Source organism: Galeopterus variegatus, unplaced genomic scaffold (genome assembly GCF_000696425.1).
Source record: "Galeopterus variegatus unplaced genomic scaffold, G_variegatus-3.0.2 Scaffold1289, whole genome shotgun sequence".
Taxonomy (NCBI): Eukaryota; Metazoa; Chordata; class Mammalia; order Dermoptera; family Cynocephalidae; genus Galeopterus; species Galeopterus variegatus.
Window position 1 is genome coordinate 325065 of NW_007727400.1, and position 23190 is coordinate 348254.

The 23190-nt window shown below is 33.7% G+C and overlaps 1 protein-coding gene across 1 annotated transcript in view; it reads right to left on the reverse strand.

The window, feature by feature from the left end:
- The window catches only part of ZFC3H1 (zinc finger, C3H1-type containing), a 61584-nt gene that overhangs the window by 9410 nt on the left and 28984 nt on the right, over positions 1–23190 (reverse strand). Inside the window, exons 7-28 of the mRNA XM_008576106.1 lie at positions 22446–22543; positions 20793–21002; positions 20430–20594; positions 19316–19453; positions 18626–18747; positions 18060–18209; positions 16155–16329; positions 15765–15896; positions 15254–15381; positions 14731–15145; positions 14533–14642; positions 13566–13697; positions 13344–13465; positions 12203–12304; positions 11869–11988; positions 10269–10452; positions 8770–8956; positions 7300–7488; positions 6208–6445; positions 3529–3634; positions 3250–3448; positions 2186–2280 (exon numbers count right to left, since the gene is read on the reverse strand). Coding sequence (XP_008574328.1) covers positions 2186–2280; positions 3250–3448; positions 3529–3634; positions 6208–6445; positions 7300–7488; positions 8770–8956; positions 10269–10452; positions 11869–11988; positions 12203–12304; positions 13344–13465; positions 13566–13697; positions 14533–14642; positions 14731–15145; positions 15254–15381; positions 15765–15896; positions 16155–16329; positions 18060–18209; positions 18626–18747; positions 19316–19453; positions 20430–20594; positions 20793–21002; positions 22446–22543 — 3517 coding nt within the window. The remainder of the gene's footprint in view (positions 1–2185; positions 2281–3249; positions 3449–3528; positions 3635–6207; positions 6446–7299; positions 7489–8769; positions 8957–10268; positions 10453–11868; positions 11989–12202; positions 12305–13343; positions 13466–13565; positions 13698–14532; positions 14643–14730; positions 15146–15253; positions 15382–15764; positions 15897–16154; positions 16330–18059; positions 18210–18625; positions 18748–19315; positions 19454–20429; positions 20595–20792; positions 21003–22445; positions 22544–23190) is intronic.

Sequence of the window (23190 nt, forward strand, 5' to 3'; positions counted from 1 at the left end):
TATTAATTTGCATTTAAAATTATTTCATACAGGGCCGGCCCGGTGGCGCACTGGATAGTGCACCGTTTGGGAAGCGTGGCGGCGCTCCTGCCCGAGGGTTCGGATCCCACATACAGACCGGTTCCCGCTCACTGGCTGAGCGAGGCGCGGGAGCAACACCGAGGGTTGCAATCCCGTTGCCGGTCCCCGGTCCGGTACGGGGGCAACACTGAGGGTTGCGATCCGTTGCCAGACACGGAAAAAGACAAAAAAAAAAAAAAAAATTATTTCATACAGTATGCACTCCTCTTTTCTGGCTTATTTCACTTAGCATAACTATTTTGAAATTCATCCATACTGTAGCATATATCAAGAATGTATTTCGTTTTATCACTAACAAGTATTTTTGTTTATACATTCACCTGTGACGGATATTGGAATATTTCCAGTCTGGGGCTAATACAAATAAATCTGATATGAACATTTACCAAAAAAAAAAAAAAAAAAAAAAAAAGAATAAAATTACTTCATTTGTAATTACTTGTAAAATATTAATCTGGATGTCACATAGCAGACAGAATTTCAGAAAAGGTGCTAAAATCTCTATGTCAATAAACTGGCTACCATGAAAGGACAGATATTCTCAAGTCTAAGAAAGAATGGTGATCCCTGAATCTCAAATTAAACTGCCATGTTCACAAAAAATTTGCAGGTAGATGAATCACTTACTTAACAAAATTTGGGTTATTTAAAAAAATTTTTTTATATAACTGCTATACTGGGAGTGTGGGGTAGGGGTGTGGGGAGGGGGTAGGAAGGGAGCACCTAGGAAAAGAAAAACACCTGCAAGCATTCAGCTTGCCATCACTACACCAAGGTTTTATTTCTACTTATCAGCATTTTCCACAAATTTTAAAAGAGTTATTCAGCTGTCTTCCCTCTCTCAGTTCTTCCTAACATAAAACCACATAAAATAATAGAGTATGACATATTTTCATTTTTCATATTTTCATGCCTTACTTATGATCAGCAAACTATGCATATTTTTGTAAATAAAGTTTTACTTGGACACAGCCATGCCCATTCATTTACATACTGTCTATGGCTGCTTTCTCAGTACAACAACATAGCCGAATAGTAGAGATAGACCACATGGCCTGCAAGCCTAAAATATTTACTTTCTGGCTCTTAAGAATAAAAGCTTACTGAACCCTACAGACAGATGAGGAAGAGGAAGGGAAGAGAACTTTAAAAGCCTCCCTCCCAAAACAATTCTTCATGATCTGCTATGGCCTCTTACTGCTGTAACAAGAACTCTCATCAAAGCAAACAAAGATGGTAAATACAGAGCTCTATTTGAGCTGCTGAGAAACTGATGGCTGAGAAAAGAATCTTCTAAAACTTCCTACTCAACAACATTTCAGAGACTAGAGCAGTTCTCTTTAAAATTAACTTTAAAAGGGTTGGCCAGTTAGCTCAGTTGGTTAGAGCATGGTGCTGATAACATCAAGTTCCAGGGTTTGATCCCTGTGGCCAGCCACAAAACAAAAAAGTAAATAAAAAAGAAAAAAGCATATTATATTTACATCTACCTTTGATCACCAAATAAATTGAAACCCATTTTTTCAAAATCACTAAGATTATCTCAGGATAATTAGTTGCTAAAGTATTAAGTGCTAAAATTAACAATAACAATAAAGTAAAAGAATGAGTTACTATAATATTATTATAAGCCTTGCTTTGTATAGTGCCTTTAATCCAAAGAATGTTAAAGCATTTTACATTTTGCTTCCATTTTTTATTATTCTATTTATTCTACTGCCTTCAACAGTTCTGTTAAGTGGGCGTTCAAGTATAAAAATCAGTCTAAAATGTAATCGGTCCACAAAAGATTGTAATCTTTCCACTGAACTGTACTAATTCTTATTCCTCTACAGATGAAGAGTTGTGCAACTTGGGCTGGCCCGGTGGCACACTGCTACAGTGCGCCGCTTGGGAAGCGCGGTGGCGCTCCCGCCGAGGGTTCGGATCCCACATACAGACCGGTTCCCGCTCACTGGCTGAGCGAGGGGCGGGAGCAACACCGAGGGTTGCGATCCCGTGGCTGGTCCCAGTCCGGTACGGGCGCGACACTGAGTGTTGCGATCCGTTGCCGGTCACGGAAAAAAAAAAAAAAAAAAAAAGGAAGAAGAGTTGTGCAACTTACCGAAACAGATCCAGGTTGCTATACTTCTCAAACCCAGGTTTAAAGAAGGATGCAATAAATTTCCGCAAAAATGGAAGAAGATTATCGCCTTGATTCTATTTTAAAAAGAGGGAGGGGGTATAAATCAGGCTTACACTGTTTAATTAAAATGTTACAAGGAACTGTAATTGTTGTCTTCTTCCCTCTCCCCCAGTTTATTTGTGTATTTATTTATTTTTAGCTCCCACAAATAAGTGAGAACATGTGACATTTCTCTTTCTGTGCCTGACTCGTTTCACTTAATATAATTCTCTCTTGATCTATCCATGTTGTTGCAAATGGCAGTATTTCATTCCTTTTTATACCAGAGTAGTATTCCATTGTGTAGATATACCACATTTTCCATATCCACTCATCACAACAACAATTACAATTCCTTGAAGTTGATACAACAAGCAAACAGATATGAGGTTGTTGGGAGGGAGAGGGGAGAGGAAGGTGGAAGGGAGGTTTCGGTAATGGGCCACAATAATCAACCACATTGTATACTGACAAAATAAAATAAAATTTAAAAAAAATTAAAAAATAAAATATAAATAAAAGGCAAATCGGAGATTTGAAACATGTGCTTTTAAAAAAAAGTACAAGGGAGGAAAAAGTCTTAAAAAAAAACCCACTGATTAGATGAAGTTTATTGGGTGAGTAGAAGGTGGGGGTAAATTTGAGGCACATTCCAATAACTCCTAATCTCTGAATTAAATTCAACTAACTATTAAATAATATGACCACAGGCTCAAACTTCATTCACCAATTATCTATGTGTCTCTCACATGTTTGGCACTGTAGTACATTTGGGGGCTGTAAATATGAGTAAGAAGGCATGGTCCCAGCCCTCAAGTAGTTCTTGGTATAGTATATAAAAAAGTACATATAAACAAAATTACAAAGTATTGTAATAAGTGTAATGATAGAACTATGGCAGAGAAGAAGGAATACCTAACACAGTTTGCAAAAAGCAAAAGGACCAGGGAATGCTTCCTGGAAAGGCTGATAAGAAAAACATCATATTTGAGTCATTTTTTTACCTGCAAGATGAAGAATTTGCACATATGATAAAAAACCTCTGCATTCTGAGGATTTTCTTCAAATGCAGCAAGCCACACTGCTCTGGCTTTGTCATGCTGATTTGTTTGTAAATACAAAGCTACAAGGGCTTCCAACAACTGGCAGTTCATGGGACATGATTCCAATAAACATTTACAAAGCTCCACTGCAGCCTCATACCTTAACAAGAAAAAAATGGCTATACACGTGAAAAGATCGATTTTTAACACAAGGTTAGCTGCTTGCCAATTAAGTTTTACCTCTCTAGGAGCTGGTGCAGAGCGATCATGTTTGTGTAAAGTGGAAGGCAGAGCTCTATTCTTTCCTCAACAGTAAGGCTTTCATCTGTGCAAGCTTTCACAGCATCTATCCAAAAGCATCACAACAACAGAAATCAAACATGAAATGAATTATCTGACTATTTTATTTAGTCTCTAAGAGACCAATGGGAAAAGATGGCCTATCTCATCTTATTCATCTTTACTGAACTCCTGGCTTTTACACAAAGGAGGTATTTCAGATATCTCCAAACTCCTGAAATCCAAATCCAAGTGAGAGTAACCTCACTTTTCTGATAAGAATAAAACCATCCCATCTGAGTTCTTGCATTTATCAATGTTTTCGCTTAAATAAGTATCTTTGCAATTATCCTAAATTCCTTACAATTCATCTCAAAAAAAAAAACACAGAGCAAATTATTTTTCCATCTTTCCCTTACAACTTCAAAGGGGTCTTGCTCTGTTGCTCCATAGCCATTTAAATGTCTCCCCCTAAACTAGATCCTTTCCTTTACTTCTTCAAAATACACTTTTCCCCTTGTAAAGAGTCCTTTACTTGATCATGCTGCTTCTTATAGAATGATACAATGTTTTACATTGCACAACTGCCACCATTTCCTCCTTGCCCAAGGTAGTATGATTCCCAGATTGGTGGAGTTAAAAGTGAATGTCATTATTCTGAAACTGCATTTTTGAAGTTCACTTACAAGGATTCATAACTAATCAAACTTAAAAGCTCCCCTCTATCCTCATTTTATTTAATTAGTATTTGACAATGCTCTTCCATTCTTTTTCATTTCTTCTTGCCTCTGCTTCCAAGAGACTGTTTCTGTTTCCTCTCAGTCTCATTCACTGACTCTTTTACCCCTTGCTGCTATGCTCTTAAATCTCATTTCCTCAGAGAAAATATCGCATAGCTTCAACCACTAAATAATTTACTTTGAGGGCACATTAAAAACTATAAAGCACTTTGCAATACAAAAACTTCTTTGTTAAGAACTCTCAAATCCACTTATCTATCCATAATTGTCCACTTAAGGTCCACTTCCTTATTACTTTCTGCCAACAATCATTTCCATTTGTATGACCAAATTACCATTCATAAATACGACTAGCACTACCAAAATCAAGTCTTTCCAACTTACCAGTTTTCTATTAATGACATTTCCTTTTCCCAATCTCAAAATCCTAAAATCTTCTTTGATTATTCCTTCTCCCTTTCCCTGACATTTAATCTGTCCCCCACATTTCTATGTGGTAACTTAAAATGCACCTAACATATACTCTCTTTCCCATGCTTTTCTTATGCCAGTATGGCTATCAGCTTCTGGTTGGTTTTCCTGCCTTTGGTATAATTTCTCTTCAAGTACACTATCTCTCTCTAAAAGAACCCCTACTGCCATCAAGTTTACCACACTTTCAGAGTTCTTGAAAATCTGGCATCATTCCACTTACCAAGCTTAATCCCTACCACTGTACAGCACAGAATTCTTATTTTGATAAGAACTCTCTCTTCTTCCAATCCCCCTTTCAAATCCATTGCACAAATTCCTATCTACTTGTTCCTTTTTGTTTACTTAGCTCCTCTAATAGGAATGTCCATTCTTCTCCTTCACTTCTTCATTGGATTATTCAACAAGTATTTACTAAGCACTTAATACATTGCCAGACTTCATTATAGTCCCTTGGGAAACAGAGAGATAAATAAGACAAGGGTCCCCCATCTTGGAGGAAGCCCACTATGTCACATCATAGCTGTTATTCAAGGTCCAGCTACAAGTCCCAAATCTTATATGAAGATTTCCTTGATCATGCCAACCTACAATTATCTCTTCCCTTTGGATTCATGGCTTATACCAAATAATTCTATAAATCACAGATCCTAGTATCTTCTGAGGCATACAATTTAAACTACATACTAATACACAGTTATTCAGTCTTGTATGTTTAATAATTTTGTCAAATGTATAGATTTTATCTTCTTACTAGGCTATATACTTCTTTTTAGGAAGTAACAGGCTTTGTGCCTTATGCTTGTTCCATAGCAGATACATCATTCAGTATATAATAGCAATCAAACTCACTGCTTGATGAAGAAAGTATTTAGTTGAAAAGAAAACACATATCCTTTTAAACTTCTACTTTAATGAGTTGCTAAAAAAAGAAGTACCTAGTTCTTTGATTCAATCAACTCATCAAACTTGTACTATCTACCTTATGTAAATATTTAGCTGGTATTCCTTGCCATAATCAGAAAAATAAATTACATAACATAGTACAATTAAACACATATCCTTTTAAACTTCTACTTTAATGAGTTGCTAAAAAAAGAAGTACCTAGTTCTTTGATTCAATCAACTCATCAAACTTGTACTATCTACCTTATGTAAATATTTAGCTGGTATTCCTTGCCATAATCAGAAAAATAAATTACATAACATAGTACAATTCCTGGTTTTTACAGATGCCAACTTCATCTTCTCTTATTCACTCATTAATCTTTTAAGCATTTACATAATAATTTGTGAAACTACAACTTGCAATATGTAGATATAAATTTGTTCCACTTAATTATAAAGAATCATAATAATGGGTAAGCTGATGTTCTAAACATTGATGTCATAACAGTTCATATTATAATTTATAAACATTTATCCTTACCTTCAAAAACTGCTAACAACACGTCAGGATTAGTCTTTACATCTTGAACTGCTTGCCATGGCATTACAAATGATTCTGTGTTAACAATTCTTGAAGGATTGGCATTAGATGGATCGTAAAATTTTGAAGGGAGAATGTTGAATTCAATAAGATGTATGTAGGCCAGCCATGCCAAACATCGATCACTTGTTTTAAGGTATTCAGCTATTATTCCACCATTAGGTGATTTCAATGCATTCTAGGAAAAATGAAAAATAATCTAAATGTGTTTAAAAAATGACTCCTACTTCGAATGTCCTCATCACAAAAACAGATTGTTTTGTAATGATGAATTAGATATTTACCCTAATTTTATAATCCACATTGTATACATGTATTGATATTCAACTCTGTACCCCACAAATACATATAATTAATGTTTCCATTAAAAAAAAAGTGACTACTACTCATAATAATATTCAAACATAAAGGTAAAGAAGAACAAAAGTGTTATATTTCTTTGGAGTGATTCTTAAATACCTAAGTGAAAATTTGATAGTAACCAATATTTTTTACAAAAAACTCTTTAGAGATGTGGGTACCAGATTAACATAGTTTTTACTATGCTAAAGTTTGTAATGTAAAATCCAGGTTGACAGTGATGAGGATAAGAAAAAAAAAATTTATAACATAATTAATAAAAAATGATCAAATTTATTTGTACATTTTAAATGTCCTGATACTTAAAACCTACTTAAGATAAAGACAAAACAGTAAAAAAGTATATAAACCCCACAACCATATAGAAGATTTTCATTATGGACTGATTTTTTTTCTCTTATGGTTTTGAATAATGAACTTTATTTGGTTGGTAATTAACATAAAATATTTTCACTTAAACCTTATAAAAACTGTAGAGAAGATATTATCCCCACCAGCAAATGAGAAAATAAAGTCATAAACTTACTCAATGTAATACAATTTACTAGTAAGTGGCAAAACAAGGTTTCCAATCCAAAGCCTGTGCTCTCACCATTTAAAAATGCTACCTATAACGTAGAGCTTTTAAACATTTTCTACAAAATACAATTAAATGCTTCAACAAATGTTTACCTGTAAAATTGCAAGTGCACTTTGGCATCTTCCAGTAAATATGTGCAGCTGAACTCTAAACAAAAGAGCCTCTAAAAGCTGAAAGGACAGAATATCTGATGTTTCTTGCTTGGCTGCTCCCATCAGAAACTCCACCATTCTCTCACATACGTAATCCTTTTCTTCAAAGGTGCTTTCTAGGTGTAGAAACTGCCCAAAGGGGTTTCATATAATTAATCCTTCTTTATAAGAATAAACTAAAACTACAGATTTTTAACATTTCATCCAGAAACTGTCTCATACCAAATCTTCCATTTCTGGAAAAAGGATAATTATAAAAATGTATAAATCCATCTTCCAGAACTATAACCCAGATTTCCCTCTATCACATGTTGGACAGTAGAATCAGATTAAAACTAAAACAATACAGAGGTACCCTGAATCATCACTGACACAATTTAATCTCTCCTTTCCCTGAATCAATAGGTAAATCACAGCAAGGCCATGATAGATATCCAAAAGTACGTTTATGATCACATACAATTTGCATTGCTTAGGTTTGTGACTGTATAAAAACTTTGAGAATAGCATTTATATTACAAATGCATGGCAAAACACATTAAAGACCAACCTCAAGGAAAAAACATTACATCTTTTGAATATTCCACACAATTGAGATTGGTACCAGGTTCCAGGTCAAAAATCAAGCATCCATACAAATCTATTCTGTAGCTGAGTTCAGAGAGTAAGAGATACAGTAGCAAGTTCACTCATTAAGGGATAACACGTTATCCAAATCTATTTGGTTCTGAATTTGTTAGCAACTAAATGATAGATCTGATAGCAATAGATTTATCTGAAAATTTATCTGAATCTAATAGTTCCTGAGTTCAGCAGATAAAAGTTCAGATATTAATAAATACTTGTTTTATTTCATAAGTGGATCAATTATAGTTTTAAGTCTGGATAGAAAACATCTTTCTTGGAGAAAGAGGAAGAACCCATTTTTTCACCAAATCTTTGTATCTTGGCAAGGTTTCATATTAGTGTGAATTACAGATTAGAATTATTTCCATAAGCAACGAAGACAAATAACAAAAAGACCAAGATATTCCTTGGCATTCATGGTAATTTTATACATGCATAGGAAATCTAAAAGAGAAATGTTTTCAGGTATTTTGTAAAAACTACACCTAACTTTGCCCAAACAAAAACTGTAGAAAAAGGTAAGTGCAGAGTATTTAATCATTTTATATTTTTTCCTTACCAATAAAAGTTAACAACAAAGTCACCTCTTCACTAAATATTTTCTTCTTGCTTAGTCTAAATTAATCCTAACCCAGAAGAAGTGGTTTTGAGGTTACTAGAAACTGAAAGTAAGGTTATTCTATCTATACCTAAAAAGAATTCAATCTATTAAGCCATCAATATTTATGATGACTCAAAGAATTATAAAAACACACACAGGACTATGTTATCTTTTCTACTCACAGTCCAAAAGCTTTGATAATCGGGAGCATATTCAACAGCTGTTTCACACATTTCCTGCACCTCATCCTTGGTTCCTCTTTTTGAAAACAATCTGAGGTAATGGCACCAAATTTCTGGATTGTCTTTGTTGTTTTCCAACGCTCGAGCCAGGACATTTAAAGCAGAATCCAAGGATTCTGAACATAGCCTATATGTTTAAAAGAAAAGGCAGCGGTGGTTTTTTTAAAAAATGCTTGAAAATTTAAATAGGGCTAATCTAATGAGTCAAATTTTTAATTCCATTTTCTATTAGAACCTACCAAGAATCCAGGATCACTTATGACAAGGGAGAATAAATTAGGATTTTAAATCATATCTGTCCAAAAAAGGCCCTAATTTTCCATAGACCCAATAATTCCTTTTTAAGTGGATGTTCCATAAGCATTTACCACAGATAAAAAGTGTTATAAAACCACTAAGATTATCAACTTCAAATGTGCTTTACGTCCATATTCAGCAATACCTTTTATGATTTACACTGTTCGGTCATGGGAAAAGAATGCCAAGAAAGAGAGTTGTTTAACACTCTCTCAAGGCCAGTTACTGCCAGCACAAAATATCAAAGCTTTCAATATAATAGTTCTATTCAATGATCAAGGGCTTGCTATCTCTTGGAGAAGATAATTCTCTCTCATGGTCCTATTCATAAAATAATGTACAGTTCTTTTGGCCTTCAGTCAGTAAATGAGTCAGAAAAGAAAACACTGTAACTTGTTCCATTAACATGGAAATGATACACACAAGGAAAGCTAAATAAGCACCATATTCAAGCATGTGTGCTTTATTAGCACTCTGCAATGCTGCCTTATTTAAAAGCTTTTATACTAAGTTTTAAGATAGTTAGATATATCAGAATTGCCTGTAAAATAAACCCTGAATTATTATAACTATAAAATTATGATTATAAAAAGGTTATTCCTGGCTTATCTCCACTATCGAAAAGAAGCCAGAAGATGAAATTTGCAACAGGAGCTATCAGTTGTGAGATAAATTATTATTTACCTTATTTGAATACACATAATTTAGTACCATACACTGAAAAAAAGACAATTCACCAGAATTTGGAGGTTCTTAGATAAGCTTTAAATCACCATTGCAAATTAACGTGTTCCACTGTTATTTTATCACAATTATTGAGACTATGACTACTTGATTTTTTTAAAAGTCCAACAATTAATCTTTCACCACTCAGAATTTACTATTTTAACTAATCCTACTTTGAAATAAGAGCCTACTGTAGTTAAAAACTTTAGTACAATTTATTACCCATACACTGAACCATGCACGCTAATCTTAAACTTTTCTAATAGGTGCGAAACAATAAAATGCTTTTGGCTTTGTCAAAAAACAAAGACTCCATTACTACTAGAAAGGAAACCTGACTACCATAGGTGAAATACACCGCAAACATAAAAATATAAATGTGCAACAGTTTACCCAAAGATTTGAAGTCGACCTACCCCTCATTTTGACTCAAATACTTGTATGCAAGCTTGAGCCAAAGTTGTACATGAGAAGGATTTTCAAGCACACTTGCTTCTAAATTAGCAATGTCATCAGTCTCATTTGTAAAGTATCTGACATCATCTGGAGTGACAACTGTATCCAAAGCTGGAACATTTATTTGGTTCTCTGGCTGGAAGGCTATAAGGAAAAGTATTATTAGCTTCACACTCTCTTTAATCCACGGACCTAAGAAAAGACAATTGGTCTCATCAAAATAATCTAAAAACTGAAGGAGTCTAATAACAAGCAGTACCTCACAGCTTTAAGGCTGAGCTATCATATAATTTATCATCAAAACCAGGACATTTTTAAAAATGAAAAGGGGTGCTGTTAAAAATTACACCAGGACAGCCAAGAGTTGGAAACAAGCCTAAATGCCCATCATCAGATGAGTGGGTAAGGAAAATGTGGTATATCTACACAATGGAATACACTGCTCTGCTATACAAAAAAAATGAAATACTACCATCCACAGCAACATGGATGGACTTAGAAAAAAATATATTAAGTGAAATAAGCCAGGCACAGAAAGAAATGCCACATGTTCTCACTTATTTGTGGGAGCTAATAAAAATAAATAAATAAATATACAAACGAATAAACGAGGGGTGGGGGGTGGAGAAGACACAACAATCACAACAATTCCTTGAACTTGTTAAGACAAGAGAACAGATATGACGTTGATGGGGAGGAGAGGGGAGTGAGAGGGGGGAAAAGGAGGAATTGGTAAAGGGACATGAAAATCAACTACACTGTATATTGATAAATTAAAATACAAAATTTTAAAAATTAAAAAATAAAAATTACACTAGGATGACGAAGTAAATTAGGACTCTGCTGGCAAACTAGAAGTATGGTCTTTCCTATTTTAAGGGTGATTGACATAATCTGACAACTCACATTCATTAGACTATAAACTGTTACTAAGAAATTAATTGAAAGTTACAATTGATGAAGATAATTTATTCTACTGTATCTAAACTAGAGAAAAAGTGTTACATTAAACGTGAGTATACATCTCTTGGATACTTGCTAATCCACAAATAGTAAACATATTGTGCAAACTTGAAATTAGAATGCAAGATGTGCCTGAAAATAAGGCATTCATTCATACATTATTTTGTTAATCAGTTCATTCATTCCTCTTGTGAACCTATGGCATGTCAGAAAACATAGACTCAAAGTGAAGCAAAATAGAACACCTGCACTTAAGGAGGACACAGGCTAGCCAGTGTTTCTCAAATGAGAGCAGTACTGCCACCTTCACCCCACTCAAGTACGTTTGGAAATGTTTGAAACAGTCATATTTACAAAGGAGTACTACTTGCATTAACTGGGTACGGGCCATGAATGCAAAACCATTCTTCAATGTCAGGGGCAATCCTGCACAATAAATACCTATACTGCCTAAAACACCAATGGCAGCAGCTTTAAGAAAATAAAAAATGTTTACAAACTAGGCTAGTAGATACACCAAAAGATTAGCAAAGTGTTAAACAAAGATGGAACAACACAATCTAATAATTCTATATCTTAAAGCATGTAACTTCTTACCATACTTAATTGGTCCTGTAGACTGTTCCTCATCACTACTGAAGCTATTCTCTGAAACAGGTTTTCTCCAAAACTTTGGCTTCCACTTTCTTTTATCTTTGTAGGTTGTAAATGGAGGAGCTGAAGTAGACAGGAGAATTGACATAACTAGTTTTTTTGTTTTGAAGCTACCCAAATAATACTTTAAAAGAACTATACTCACTCTATCATATTAGAAAGGATATATATTTTATATTAAGAACATAATGCCAGAAAGTTTGCTATCATATAGAAACTACGAGGTCCTTTTTAGAGAGAGAGAGACAGACAGACAGACAAACACACATATACTTACTATGACCTTTACTTTCATTGATATTGCTAACAAGGAGAACAGCCATCTGGTCCATTGACATTCGATCTTTGTTTACTCCGAAAAGTTTCTCAACATATTTTTCTGAAATAAGTACAATGCTATCTTCATTAAAAAACATTAATTACAGAGACTAGGCTAATTAAAGAGTATGAAGCAAAGAACAGATTGACAAATAAAGAAAAGTATATGGTACTAGTCAATAACACCTATGGCTTTAGAGAGGGCAAAGCCTACATTATCTTAACTACTATGGCAAATCCTACCACGGTATATACCCAATTTGGGTGAAAAAAAATAACTCTTGAAACAAACTAAACAATTAAATAAAATTAAAAGCCCTAAATTGAGACTAATGAAATAGACTCAGTGACTACAATCACTCTGGGTAATGATAACACCGAATTTAGTAAATACATAACTCTTGAAACAAACTAAACAATTAAATAAAATTAAAAGCCCTAAATTGAGACTGATGAAATAGACTCAGTGACTACAATCACTCTGGGTAATGATAACACCGAATTTAGTAAATACCAACTCCCTTACTTCCCAAAAGATTTGTAGTTTAAGATTTATTACTTGGCATCAAATCTAGAAAAAAGCTTAACAATATTTGCTCACAACATCTGGCAGTAATCTATACAATGTTAAATTGTATATATTCCTTTCAATTTCATTACAGAATCTGAAACAATAGCCATCTTAACATCCAGCCCTCCTCTGTTTTCTAAAACAGTAAATAAAAATAAAGGTCTGTTAAAATAATTAGTAAAATTTCTATACAAACAGGTTAATATTTTTTTCTAAATAAACTGAACTACTTAGATGAGCTCTGTCCAAAGAACTTCCTGCAATATTGGAAATGTCTTAAATCTATGCTTTCCAAATGGTAAGCATTTGCCATTTCAAGTGCCACTGAGCACTCGAAATGTGGCTAATATGACAAAGTAAATTTTTACCTTTATTTAATTTTAATTAATTTAAATAGCAATGTATTGGACACAGTAGATCTAGGCAAAGTGTCCCAGGTCAGCTATTGAAAGTCACTAACTGAATATAAAATTTTTAAATTGCCTAAATTCAAATTTTCACTTGGAAAAAAACAAGAAGTCTTTAAAACCTGCTGCAGCAGCAATTTCTTCATCAGTGCTTGTCTCTGAAGAACCAATCAAAGATAGATTATATGACAGAATGTCCTGGAAGAGCTGTTTTCGGCTAAGCGTATAGTCTTGTGTATGCTGCCTAAAATAACACCACAAAAAACATAACCATGTACATATCAAAGTTAAGCAACCAAGTCCTTCTTCTAAATTATAAAATGTTCAAAATAAAAACTACTCACCACTGGCAATCATCATCATTACAAGTTCCTGTTAAATCAAAACGGCAGAAACACTGATCTGGTTCAATCATATTACTGTATGATACTGAGCTTAGGGGAAGTTTTTCCTTGGTTCTATAATATGGACTAAATCTAAAAAGACAAGAATAGACAGGCACATTACACTCCATAAACATTCCTCAGAAACAAGGAAAATTTTAATTTTTCTTTCTAAGTTAAAATTTCTATACTTTGAGCTTATTATCCACCTAATTAATTAACAAAATTAACACTACAAAACAGCCAGAATATCAAGTGATAGTAACAAGCTACTTTTATACCAAGAACACAAAAGATTTGAAATAAACAAAAAAAAACCCGCTTTATTCCGAAAATACTAATTTTTTTGTCACATGATAAAATGCTATATTATATTGGTATTTCTTGTACATACTACCAGCCAACATAAAAAACTAGGGAAAAGGTCTATACTATCTGGCAGGTGCCTTACAATTTTACAATAAAATCATACCCACTTAGTCTCACAACTTCTAGAAGTCTAAAAACTTTGTGAAGTTTAAAAGGTTAATCATTTGAAAATGTCTAAATCAATTTTATGAAGGCTGGCTAGTACTCATTAGACTGAGTAGCAATAAAATCAAAAACCCAAAATTAAAAATCCTCACAAGACTGATTATCTTTCCTAAAATCCCTAACAGACAGAAATCCAGAATTCTCTACATTTCCACTAGTAGACAGAAATTGGAATTTGATAAGAATTGATAAACTCAAGAGTGAGCTAAACCTCACTTCCTGATATGGTTGACAGCCAACAGTAAAACAATTTTTTGTTTTCCACAGAAGGACCAAGTCTATTTTTCAGTGACCATGACTCAATTGTTTTTTCATTTTCATCTAATATTCAAGCTAATTATCATCAAGACCCAAAGGGTAGTCCTGAAATTCAAGCTTATTGAGTCTTTTATACCTGTAGGACTTAAAAACTAGAAGAGGGCTATGGTAGGGTCTAAAAGGACACGGCTTCACTTCTGTTGCTTTACTCTGTGCAGTGACAAAATCCACATCCACAGAAATCTCCTGCAAAAGAAAACAATAATAATTATATAAGGTAAGTAAGGCTGGGGTGAATTCTAGATTTTATACAGAATATGAAATATTCAGTTACCTGGCCATGTAAAACCTTTTCTGTAATGCCTGTGGTGGTTTTTAAAATCAGCTGTTTTAAGCTGTCAGCTTTTGAATATAATTTTTGCAATTCACTAATTTTTAACCCTAGAAAAAGTTCTGGTTTTTCTACAGTATTTTTAGTAAGTTTGTTCATACATTCTTTGTTAGGTGTATCAGTGTGCTTAAGATTAGGTTTAGTAAAAGAATTGGATTCTAAGAAGGATCTTCTTCGTTCTCTGTTTGAACCAGACAAAATTTCATCATCAACATCATTTTCTTCAATGTCCAGAGTTAATTTATCTTGTGTCAGATCATGAAGTGAGGGTTGAGGTAAAGAAAATTCAGGTTCTTCTTCCACAACTGGAGTGATATTTTGTTGTTCCTTTGCTTTAAGCGCCCGGGCTTCTTTTAACGTCAGATCATGAAGTGAGGGTTGAGGTAAAGAAAATTCAGGTTCCTCTTCCACAACTGGAGTGATATTTTGTTGTTCCTTTGCTTTAAGCGCCCGGGCTTCTTTTAATTTTTGAATTTTCAGGGCATATTCATATTCTAGCTTTTGTAATCGTCTTTTCTCCATAGCAATTAGTTCTGCTGAATGCTTTCTTGGACTTGATATTGGAGAATTATCCATTCTCATCATTTTGTTTGGCTGGGGGAGAAAAATGACAAAAATATTTTACATTACTGTGATTTTATAAACAATTTTTGGTAAGATAATTGTGCTATCCCTATAACACAATGCCAACATTATAAAACTAAATCAATAAGGAGAATAAAACAGAGTTTAACTTAAGTCTCTAACAGATTTGCTAGCTAGTTAATCTATGACCTACAAAAAAACCAAAAAAAGTCAAAACAAAATAAAAAAGTAAGCATCCAAAAATGTGGATGTCATTTACAAACAAAGCTTTAATCTTATTCTCTCTGAATTTGCAAAAAAACATTTGAGTTATTTTATACATCTCTTACCCTCAAAAGTATCATAAAAACCTTACGCCTTCCAAAAATAAAATATTTCTACAAATAACTTACTCCAAGGCGATCTTGTTCCAGTTTACGTTTTCCTATTTCTTTACTAGCCACTGCCTTTGCCCGAGCAAGCTCTTCTCCATATTTTAGAGTCAAAGCTTTCTTAATTGTAATGCGTTGTTGAACTTTGTGAATCTGAAAGTACAGGATAATTCTGAAAATGTAAGAAAACCTTAGAAGAAGATATTACTTCTCTATCAAACACAGCAGTTTTAGGGTATTCAATTGAAAATAAAAATATTCCAATATTATGTCTCAATGAAAAAACTAAGTTTTTTATATTATTTTTGATATTTTGATGGCTTTACTTTTATAGGTTTGTCTCAGAAAATTTGGCCTATAAAAATGTAAACTCAAGACTACCATATTGTAATAAAAAAAAAAGAACATTACTTGTTCCTGAAGCTTTTTCAAAAACATTTTGTTGACACTGAGAATTTTCTCAGTTGCTTGAAGCTGCTCTGTAAGTTTTGTAATCTTTGTTTCAGCATTTCGAACAGATTCTTTCTTCTTAGCTTCTTGCTGCACTAGATTCTTTAAAACAGATTCATCTTTCATCAAGAGAATCCTAAATGGGAAATAACAAAATTCTTACTAATGTTTTCTAAACTACCAGACTGACACCATCAGAAGAAAAGGTTTTCAAAGTAGGGATGCATTTAAAAAATATATCTTTAATATGCAGGTTAGAATTTAAATGCATGAATACTTTTATGTTCTTCAATCACACAGGTATTTAAACTGACACTGTCACATTTTATAAAAGCAACTTATGGGTCTGATCTTTTTTTAAAAAAACCACCTGAGCTTGAGTTAACATGAATTATAGTTGAAAAGTTTATAGTTAATGTTCAATGTTGGCTGAATCTGACCCTATATGTATCCTAAACAATGAGGACTGAGAAAGCAAAATGAATTTTATTTGTTCAGAATACTTAATATCTAATGACTTGTTCTTAAATTGAAAACAGAATATACATTTGTATATTTAGTAACTTTATGCAGTTACTATCTCCTTGAGATATCTCTACTGCCTTATAAAAATACCCCAAATTACCTTTTTTTCCATGATTTAAAAAAATAAAAATACCAAGGTAACTACTATGTTAGAAATGAGGCTGTAAATTTCTACTCTTTTTCCTTAACTATGGACAAATAAATTTTTGAAGCTTGTTTTGAAAACCATTGAATTGTTTAATTATTATTAATAATTTTTCAACATTAAGAGTTAATTCAGGGCCGGCCCGGTGGTGCACTGCTGCAGTGCGCCGCTTGGGAAGCGCGGTGGCGCTCCCGCCGAGGGTTCGGATCCCACATACAGACCGGTTCCCGCTCACTGGCTGAGCGAGGCGCGGGAGCAACACCGAGGGCTGCGATCCCGTTGCCGGTCCCGGTCCGGTACGGGGGCGACACTGAGGGTTGCGATCCGTTGCCGGACACAGAAAAAGACACACACACACACACACAAAAAAAAGAGTTAATTCACCACTGTAATCATTTTTTACTATCACAGTTTAAAGTTCACGAACTTGTTAAGTCAGTTACCAAAATTGGGATAGGAAAAGTCTTACTATCTTTGCACAGAACCTCCCCTTTATATTTGTAAACCTAAAAGCGGACAATGCTCAGAAATGTTACAGATAACTAAAACCATTTTGCTCATCAACTAATGACTTCAAGGTAGTTAGAGTGGAAAAAACATATACCCATAATATAATTATTTCTACCACATATATACTAATGCATTCAAATTAATTCTATCATTCAATATGTTCACCTTATGAAATTTTACACATAATTTCAAAATTTCCAAACACCACTTGAACAGTACAATTTCACAAAACCTAAGTTTATGATCATAACTTAATATTCACATTTTATAACACCATCTTAATTTGACCATGTATCTTACTGATCAGACTAGGTAGTAACTATTTCCAATAATGAAGTACACCTTTAAGAAAAAAAACATGCTTCCAACAAAGGTATTCCAAACAACATGCCAGAGGTTTTAAAGAAAATTCTAAAAACGATTTTCATAAATGTTTTTAACAATGGATAAGCCATATATAAATGTGAAGGGGACAACTCTCCTTTGATGGCTTGATATTTTTATTTAAACATTAATTCTATTACTTTATGTAAACATATAATTCAACAAAATGATAGACTTCTATAGTTCTACCAAATATATGGAAGAATTTGTAATCCTACAGTACATTTATTAATGACATGCATCATAAAAATATATCCCTCTAATAAAGGAACAAATAGATATGAGAAGATAATCAGACTTACCTATGTTTTTTAAGTTTTGCTTCTGCATCTGTAACCTGCTTAGTAACCATTGCTATTCTACCAATCCCATCAATTTCCACATCAGAGTTTGCTGGTGATGATGAACTTGTCTTCAGCTGATCTGATTTAATCAAACGCTGTTTCTCACGACTAAAATAATCAATAAAGACAGATGTATTATATCAAAGAATAAATGGAAACTATTTTTCTTAAAAATGTATTCTATTTCATAAAATAAAGTAAAAATACTAATCACATTGACTAATAGCAATGATGATAACCAATATGCATGACACAAGTTGGCATTCAAAGTTGATAGTGTAAGTTCTTCTCTTTGAGTGATTTTATCTCTTTCTAAGCTGATTGTATCTCAGTGCATCATTGTATTCAAGTATATGGATGATCATCTGGCTCCCCCTTCTGTGGGAGTTATAAAAACATTAACTGTGCATCTAGGATAAAATCATCATCACGTATTTCCCAGTGCCAATAAACTTCATACAGGCTAAGGGAAGTTTTGAAAACAGCAAATACCTTTAAAGCTAATAACATAAAATGTCACTTACTTGGCAATCTCTTCCTTTAACAATCTATACTCAATCTTCTTTTCTTCAGGCAAAGCTTCAGGTGTTCGCAAAGGATCATTTTCTTTTTCGGATTTTGGAGGTATTTTCGGTTTTGAAGCTTGCTAAAAAACAGTAGAATTCATCCAGATCAACAGCTTTCAAATATTCCACCCTTAAGATTTATATTTCACATTGCAACATAGTGTATACTACTATATTTAGAAATAACTGAATATCTTCATTATTTTCTATTACTTTTTATTAAAACAATGCTAATTGCTAACAACCAAATTAACTGTATAATCCACCAATTAGTCAAGACCTACAGCTTGAAAATCACTGAACTAAATCATATCTAAACAACTGTTGTAACAGCAAAAAGGAAAAAGTTGTACTTAGATAATATACTTTAATAAAAACTATTTTCTGGTAATATAACACAATTCTAAAACAACAATGAATTTCCTTAGTACACCCATTTTACTATTCTGAAAAAGGGATTAGTTAATAGTAAAATCTATCCAAATTTATAAATGCTTCATTATATAAAATCCTAATAGCACAAATACTTAAAATATTTCCACAAATCAATGTATTAAAAATCTGTAACTCTAAGGTCTAATTTTCAGAAAAAAATAAACTTTAACAATTGTCCACAGATCTCTTTTCACCTTTCATTATTGCACTTACCTCAGCAGTTCGTCTTGCTTCTTTAATCATAGTCTCTAATCCACCAAAAACACTATTTGTTGACTTGGAAGCCTCTGCATCAGATTCACTATCATCTGAATCATTTAGTGTTACAACCACTGATTTATGCTTTGGAAGCTACAAAGATAATGCATTTGTTACTCTTAATGACAAAAGTATGTCTATTCTTTTCTTGGCTCTACCACAATTAGGTGTGTGGCTTTGGACAAGTCATTTAACTTCTTTGAATTTCAATCCACAAAAATAATGGGATTTCAGTAAACAGTCTATGGCTCCTTGTGTTTATATTACATAATAGTGTCCCACTCCACCATTGCTGGTCATATGCCAAAAACATAAAATATTCTATATTCTTAAAAGTCTTTCTAGACATTGCTATGATCACCTTCCTCATTAAGGTTTCATTTTCTCTAACTTTCTATGAAGAACTATAATGCCATCTAAATGAACTCTTCTAAAACCAAAGAAAAATTATTTTAATAATTCTATATAATAACTAACAAAACTGTAGTTTTGTGGTTACATATAGAGGGTAAGTGGCCAAAGCTGATTGACCTAACAGAGGCAAGACTTCAACTTGGCTTTGCTCCATTTATTTTACTTTCAAGCTATTAGAAAACAAGGTAGAAAGAAACTGTCATTTCAAACTCCTTAATAAACAGCAATAAACATCATTAAAAAATTCTTCCATTACAGTATAGAGATTAGTTGGAAAATATGAGCAAAGCATAAAAAAAGATGTGAAAAATAAAAAAAAAAAACACAGTTTGCTAAAACTGACTCCAGAAAAAATACAAAATCTGAATAGGCCCACTTCTATAGGAAAGAAGCTAAGGAAATAGTAGAGGAAAGAATACCACTCTGATAAGAATAATACTTCCCCAAACACACCATCACCAAACTCTACCAGTTTTTAAGTGAAGATGCTGCTCTCATTTCATCATTAAAAAAAAAAAAAGATAAAATTTGTATTTATATATGAATAATGTGTGTATATAAATAAACTATGTGATAGGGAACAGGTAAGCAAAACTTCATACAAATTTCTCATAAGCTGTTTGAATAAAAGCAGTATTAAATTTTTTGTTTTTACCGAGATCACAGTTCGTGGAAGACGAGGTCCTCTGTGAAACTTTGGGTTCTGTATCCTAGGCTGAGATACTGTATTAATACTGACTATTGATAGATTGCTTCTTGGCACAGGCTGTGAATTGTTCAGAAGTGGAGGTGAAGATGGGTCACTATTACTGGACGTTTCCTAAACAAGGAAGAGACAAAAATGAAGCATTTCTAAATAAAAAGAAATTTCTGTCATCTTTAAAAGTCTTAAGCAATTTAGTATTAGACTTATCCCTATTTTGCTGAAAAGCCCAATGAATCCCAAGTAATCAGAAAAAAGGACTACCCTAAAACTAAGCTCAACAGCACCACCTAGAGGTTCGGACATCTAAATTACCTCTGGCTTAAAAGCTCTTTTATTTGCTAGAGATTTAAGTAGTTCTTCCCGAAGCAGCATTTCTTCCTCTTCTTCCTCATCTGCAAAAGGTGGTTTTGGAGGCTGTTCTGGATCTTCAGGTGGAAGAGGTGGCAAAGGTGGTAGAGGAGGTAGAGGTTCAAGAGAAACACACAAGCCTTCCACATAAGGCTGACTCAAAGGTGGCAGAGACTATTTTTTAAAAAGAAATAATAATTACAATGCAAATTTTATCAACTCCAAATGTTTATCTCTGGAGCAATATATTTATATATTAGAAAACAGATATTTATATATTCATTTATAAATCAGAAAATAGTAAACTTTAGGTTATTATTTCAGCTGTAAGCAGTGAATAAATATACTGTAAATCTCAAAACTAACCCAGAATTCAATGTTCAACCATGAAAAATTGTTTTTTTGCAATCTAGAAAAATCAACAATATTTGAAACATTTATAAATGTCAAGGTAATTAAATAAACTTCTCTGTTCTCATTCTTGTCTCCATTTAGCATTCTAGAAGATATAGAAATCAAATTATACAGGGGTTTCCCTCCAGATGACTACCTGAAAGCAAGTAAAAATACTGAAACCAAAACCACATAATATTTAAGTAAAAAATAAAAATTAGGAACGAAAAGTATTTTGGGAATAATAGTTTAGAGTATCTTAATTAAGTGTCAAGAAGAATCACCACCATTCACTCTCTTAAATCCTTATAAAATGGCTTCTTAGGAGATTATGTTAAAGTAATTTTAGACAAATCCCTGAGTTTGGATATGTTTTTGCTTCAAATGCCTTCCAGTATTTCTCTTCACACTTAGCTTATTCATTTTCCATTTCCCAAAAGAAAATATTTCAAGAAAGAAAAAAATATCGTTTTCCTCCTTCACACTGCTCTGCTCTAATAGACCCCCCTCACCAAAAGCTGGAAGACACCAGATGTCTACCTAGGAAATGTGAAATGAAAAAGTTCCCTCTTACCTATTGAGAGATAAGATACTCAGTTTGATCTCTAGGTCCTCTCCATCTAGAAATAACTCCAAAACTTTTACTTTGTGATTCCCACACTTCTTTACTTTCTTTCTTTTTTTCTTTTTTTTTTTTTTTTTAAATGGGGGATTGGTAGTTCTTTTAAGAGGAAGATGGAGGAAAAAATTAACTTCCACAGGCAATGCTTTTCTTTTGTTGGGATTTTCAAGTTAAAAACAGAGCAGAAAGGAAAGAATTAATTTTTGGAAGCATCCTAGTGCACTTAAACCCCAATTCCCCAAAAAAGATAATCCAAAAAAGGAGGTACTTTTTACCCTGCTTTGGGAAACATTTTCTGAGTAGATACTGACTGAGAAGCACAGAGAAGAAGAAAACATGCCAGGAACTAAAAGAAAGTCAACATAAAATTAAAAACTAGCTATGAAAAAAATTCTACCAAATGGATAGCTTGACAGTAAATCAACATCAACTGTTTATTCAATATTATTTCATAGCTATTAATTCTGGTAAGCAATTCTGATTTTTTAATCCCTCTTCAAACGTAACCATTCATTAATTACAAGCCAGTTTTTCAAAACAAATTAGAAAAGATACAAGGCAATACAATAATTTTCTTAGAAATCTTAACAATTCTGACTTACAGAAACCTGAGGTGGCGGAGGCAAAGAAATAGATGTTGCTGGAGAAAAATACCCCAATGAACATTCAGAGAAGAAGGGTGGTTGCATCGGTGAAGGAGCTATAAAAAATTTTTTTGGTAAGAGTTTAAATAATAGAAATACTTCAACAGGAATACATTAAATTGATCTTCAGAAAATCTTACTTCTTAAAAATATAAATATCTGGGGCCGGCCCGGTGGCGCACTGCACTAGTGCGCCGCTTGGGAAGTGCGGCTGCGCTCCCGCCGAGGGTTCGGATCCCACGTACAGACCGGTTCCCGCTCACTGGCTGGGCAAGGCGCGGGGGCAACACCGAGGGTTGCGATCCCGTTGCCGGTCCCAGTCCGGTACGGGGGCAACACTGAGGGTTGCGATCCGTTGCCGGACACGGAAAAAGACAAAAAAAAAAAAAAAAAAAAAATTAAACAAAAAACAAAGTCTCCTTTCAGCTTTGGGAAATTTTAACTTCTTGCCATTTTAAATACAGATATTTTTTTATATATATATTTTTTTTGTCTTTTTCCGTGTCCGGCAACGGATCGCAACCCTCAGTGTTGCCCCCGTACCGGACCGGGGACCGGCAACGGGATTGCAACCCTTGGCGTTGCTCCCGCGCCTCGCTCAGCCAGTGAGCGGGAACCGGTCTGTATGTGGGATCCGACCCCTCGGGTGGGAGCGCCGCCGCGCTTCCCAAGCGGCGCACTAGCGCAGTGCGCCACCGGGCCG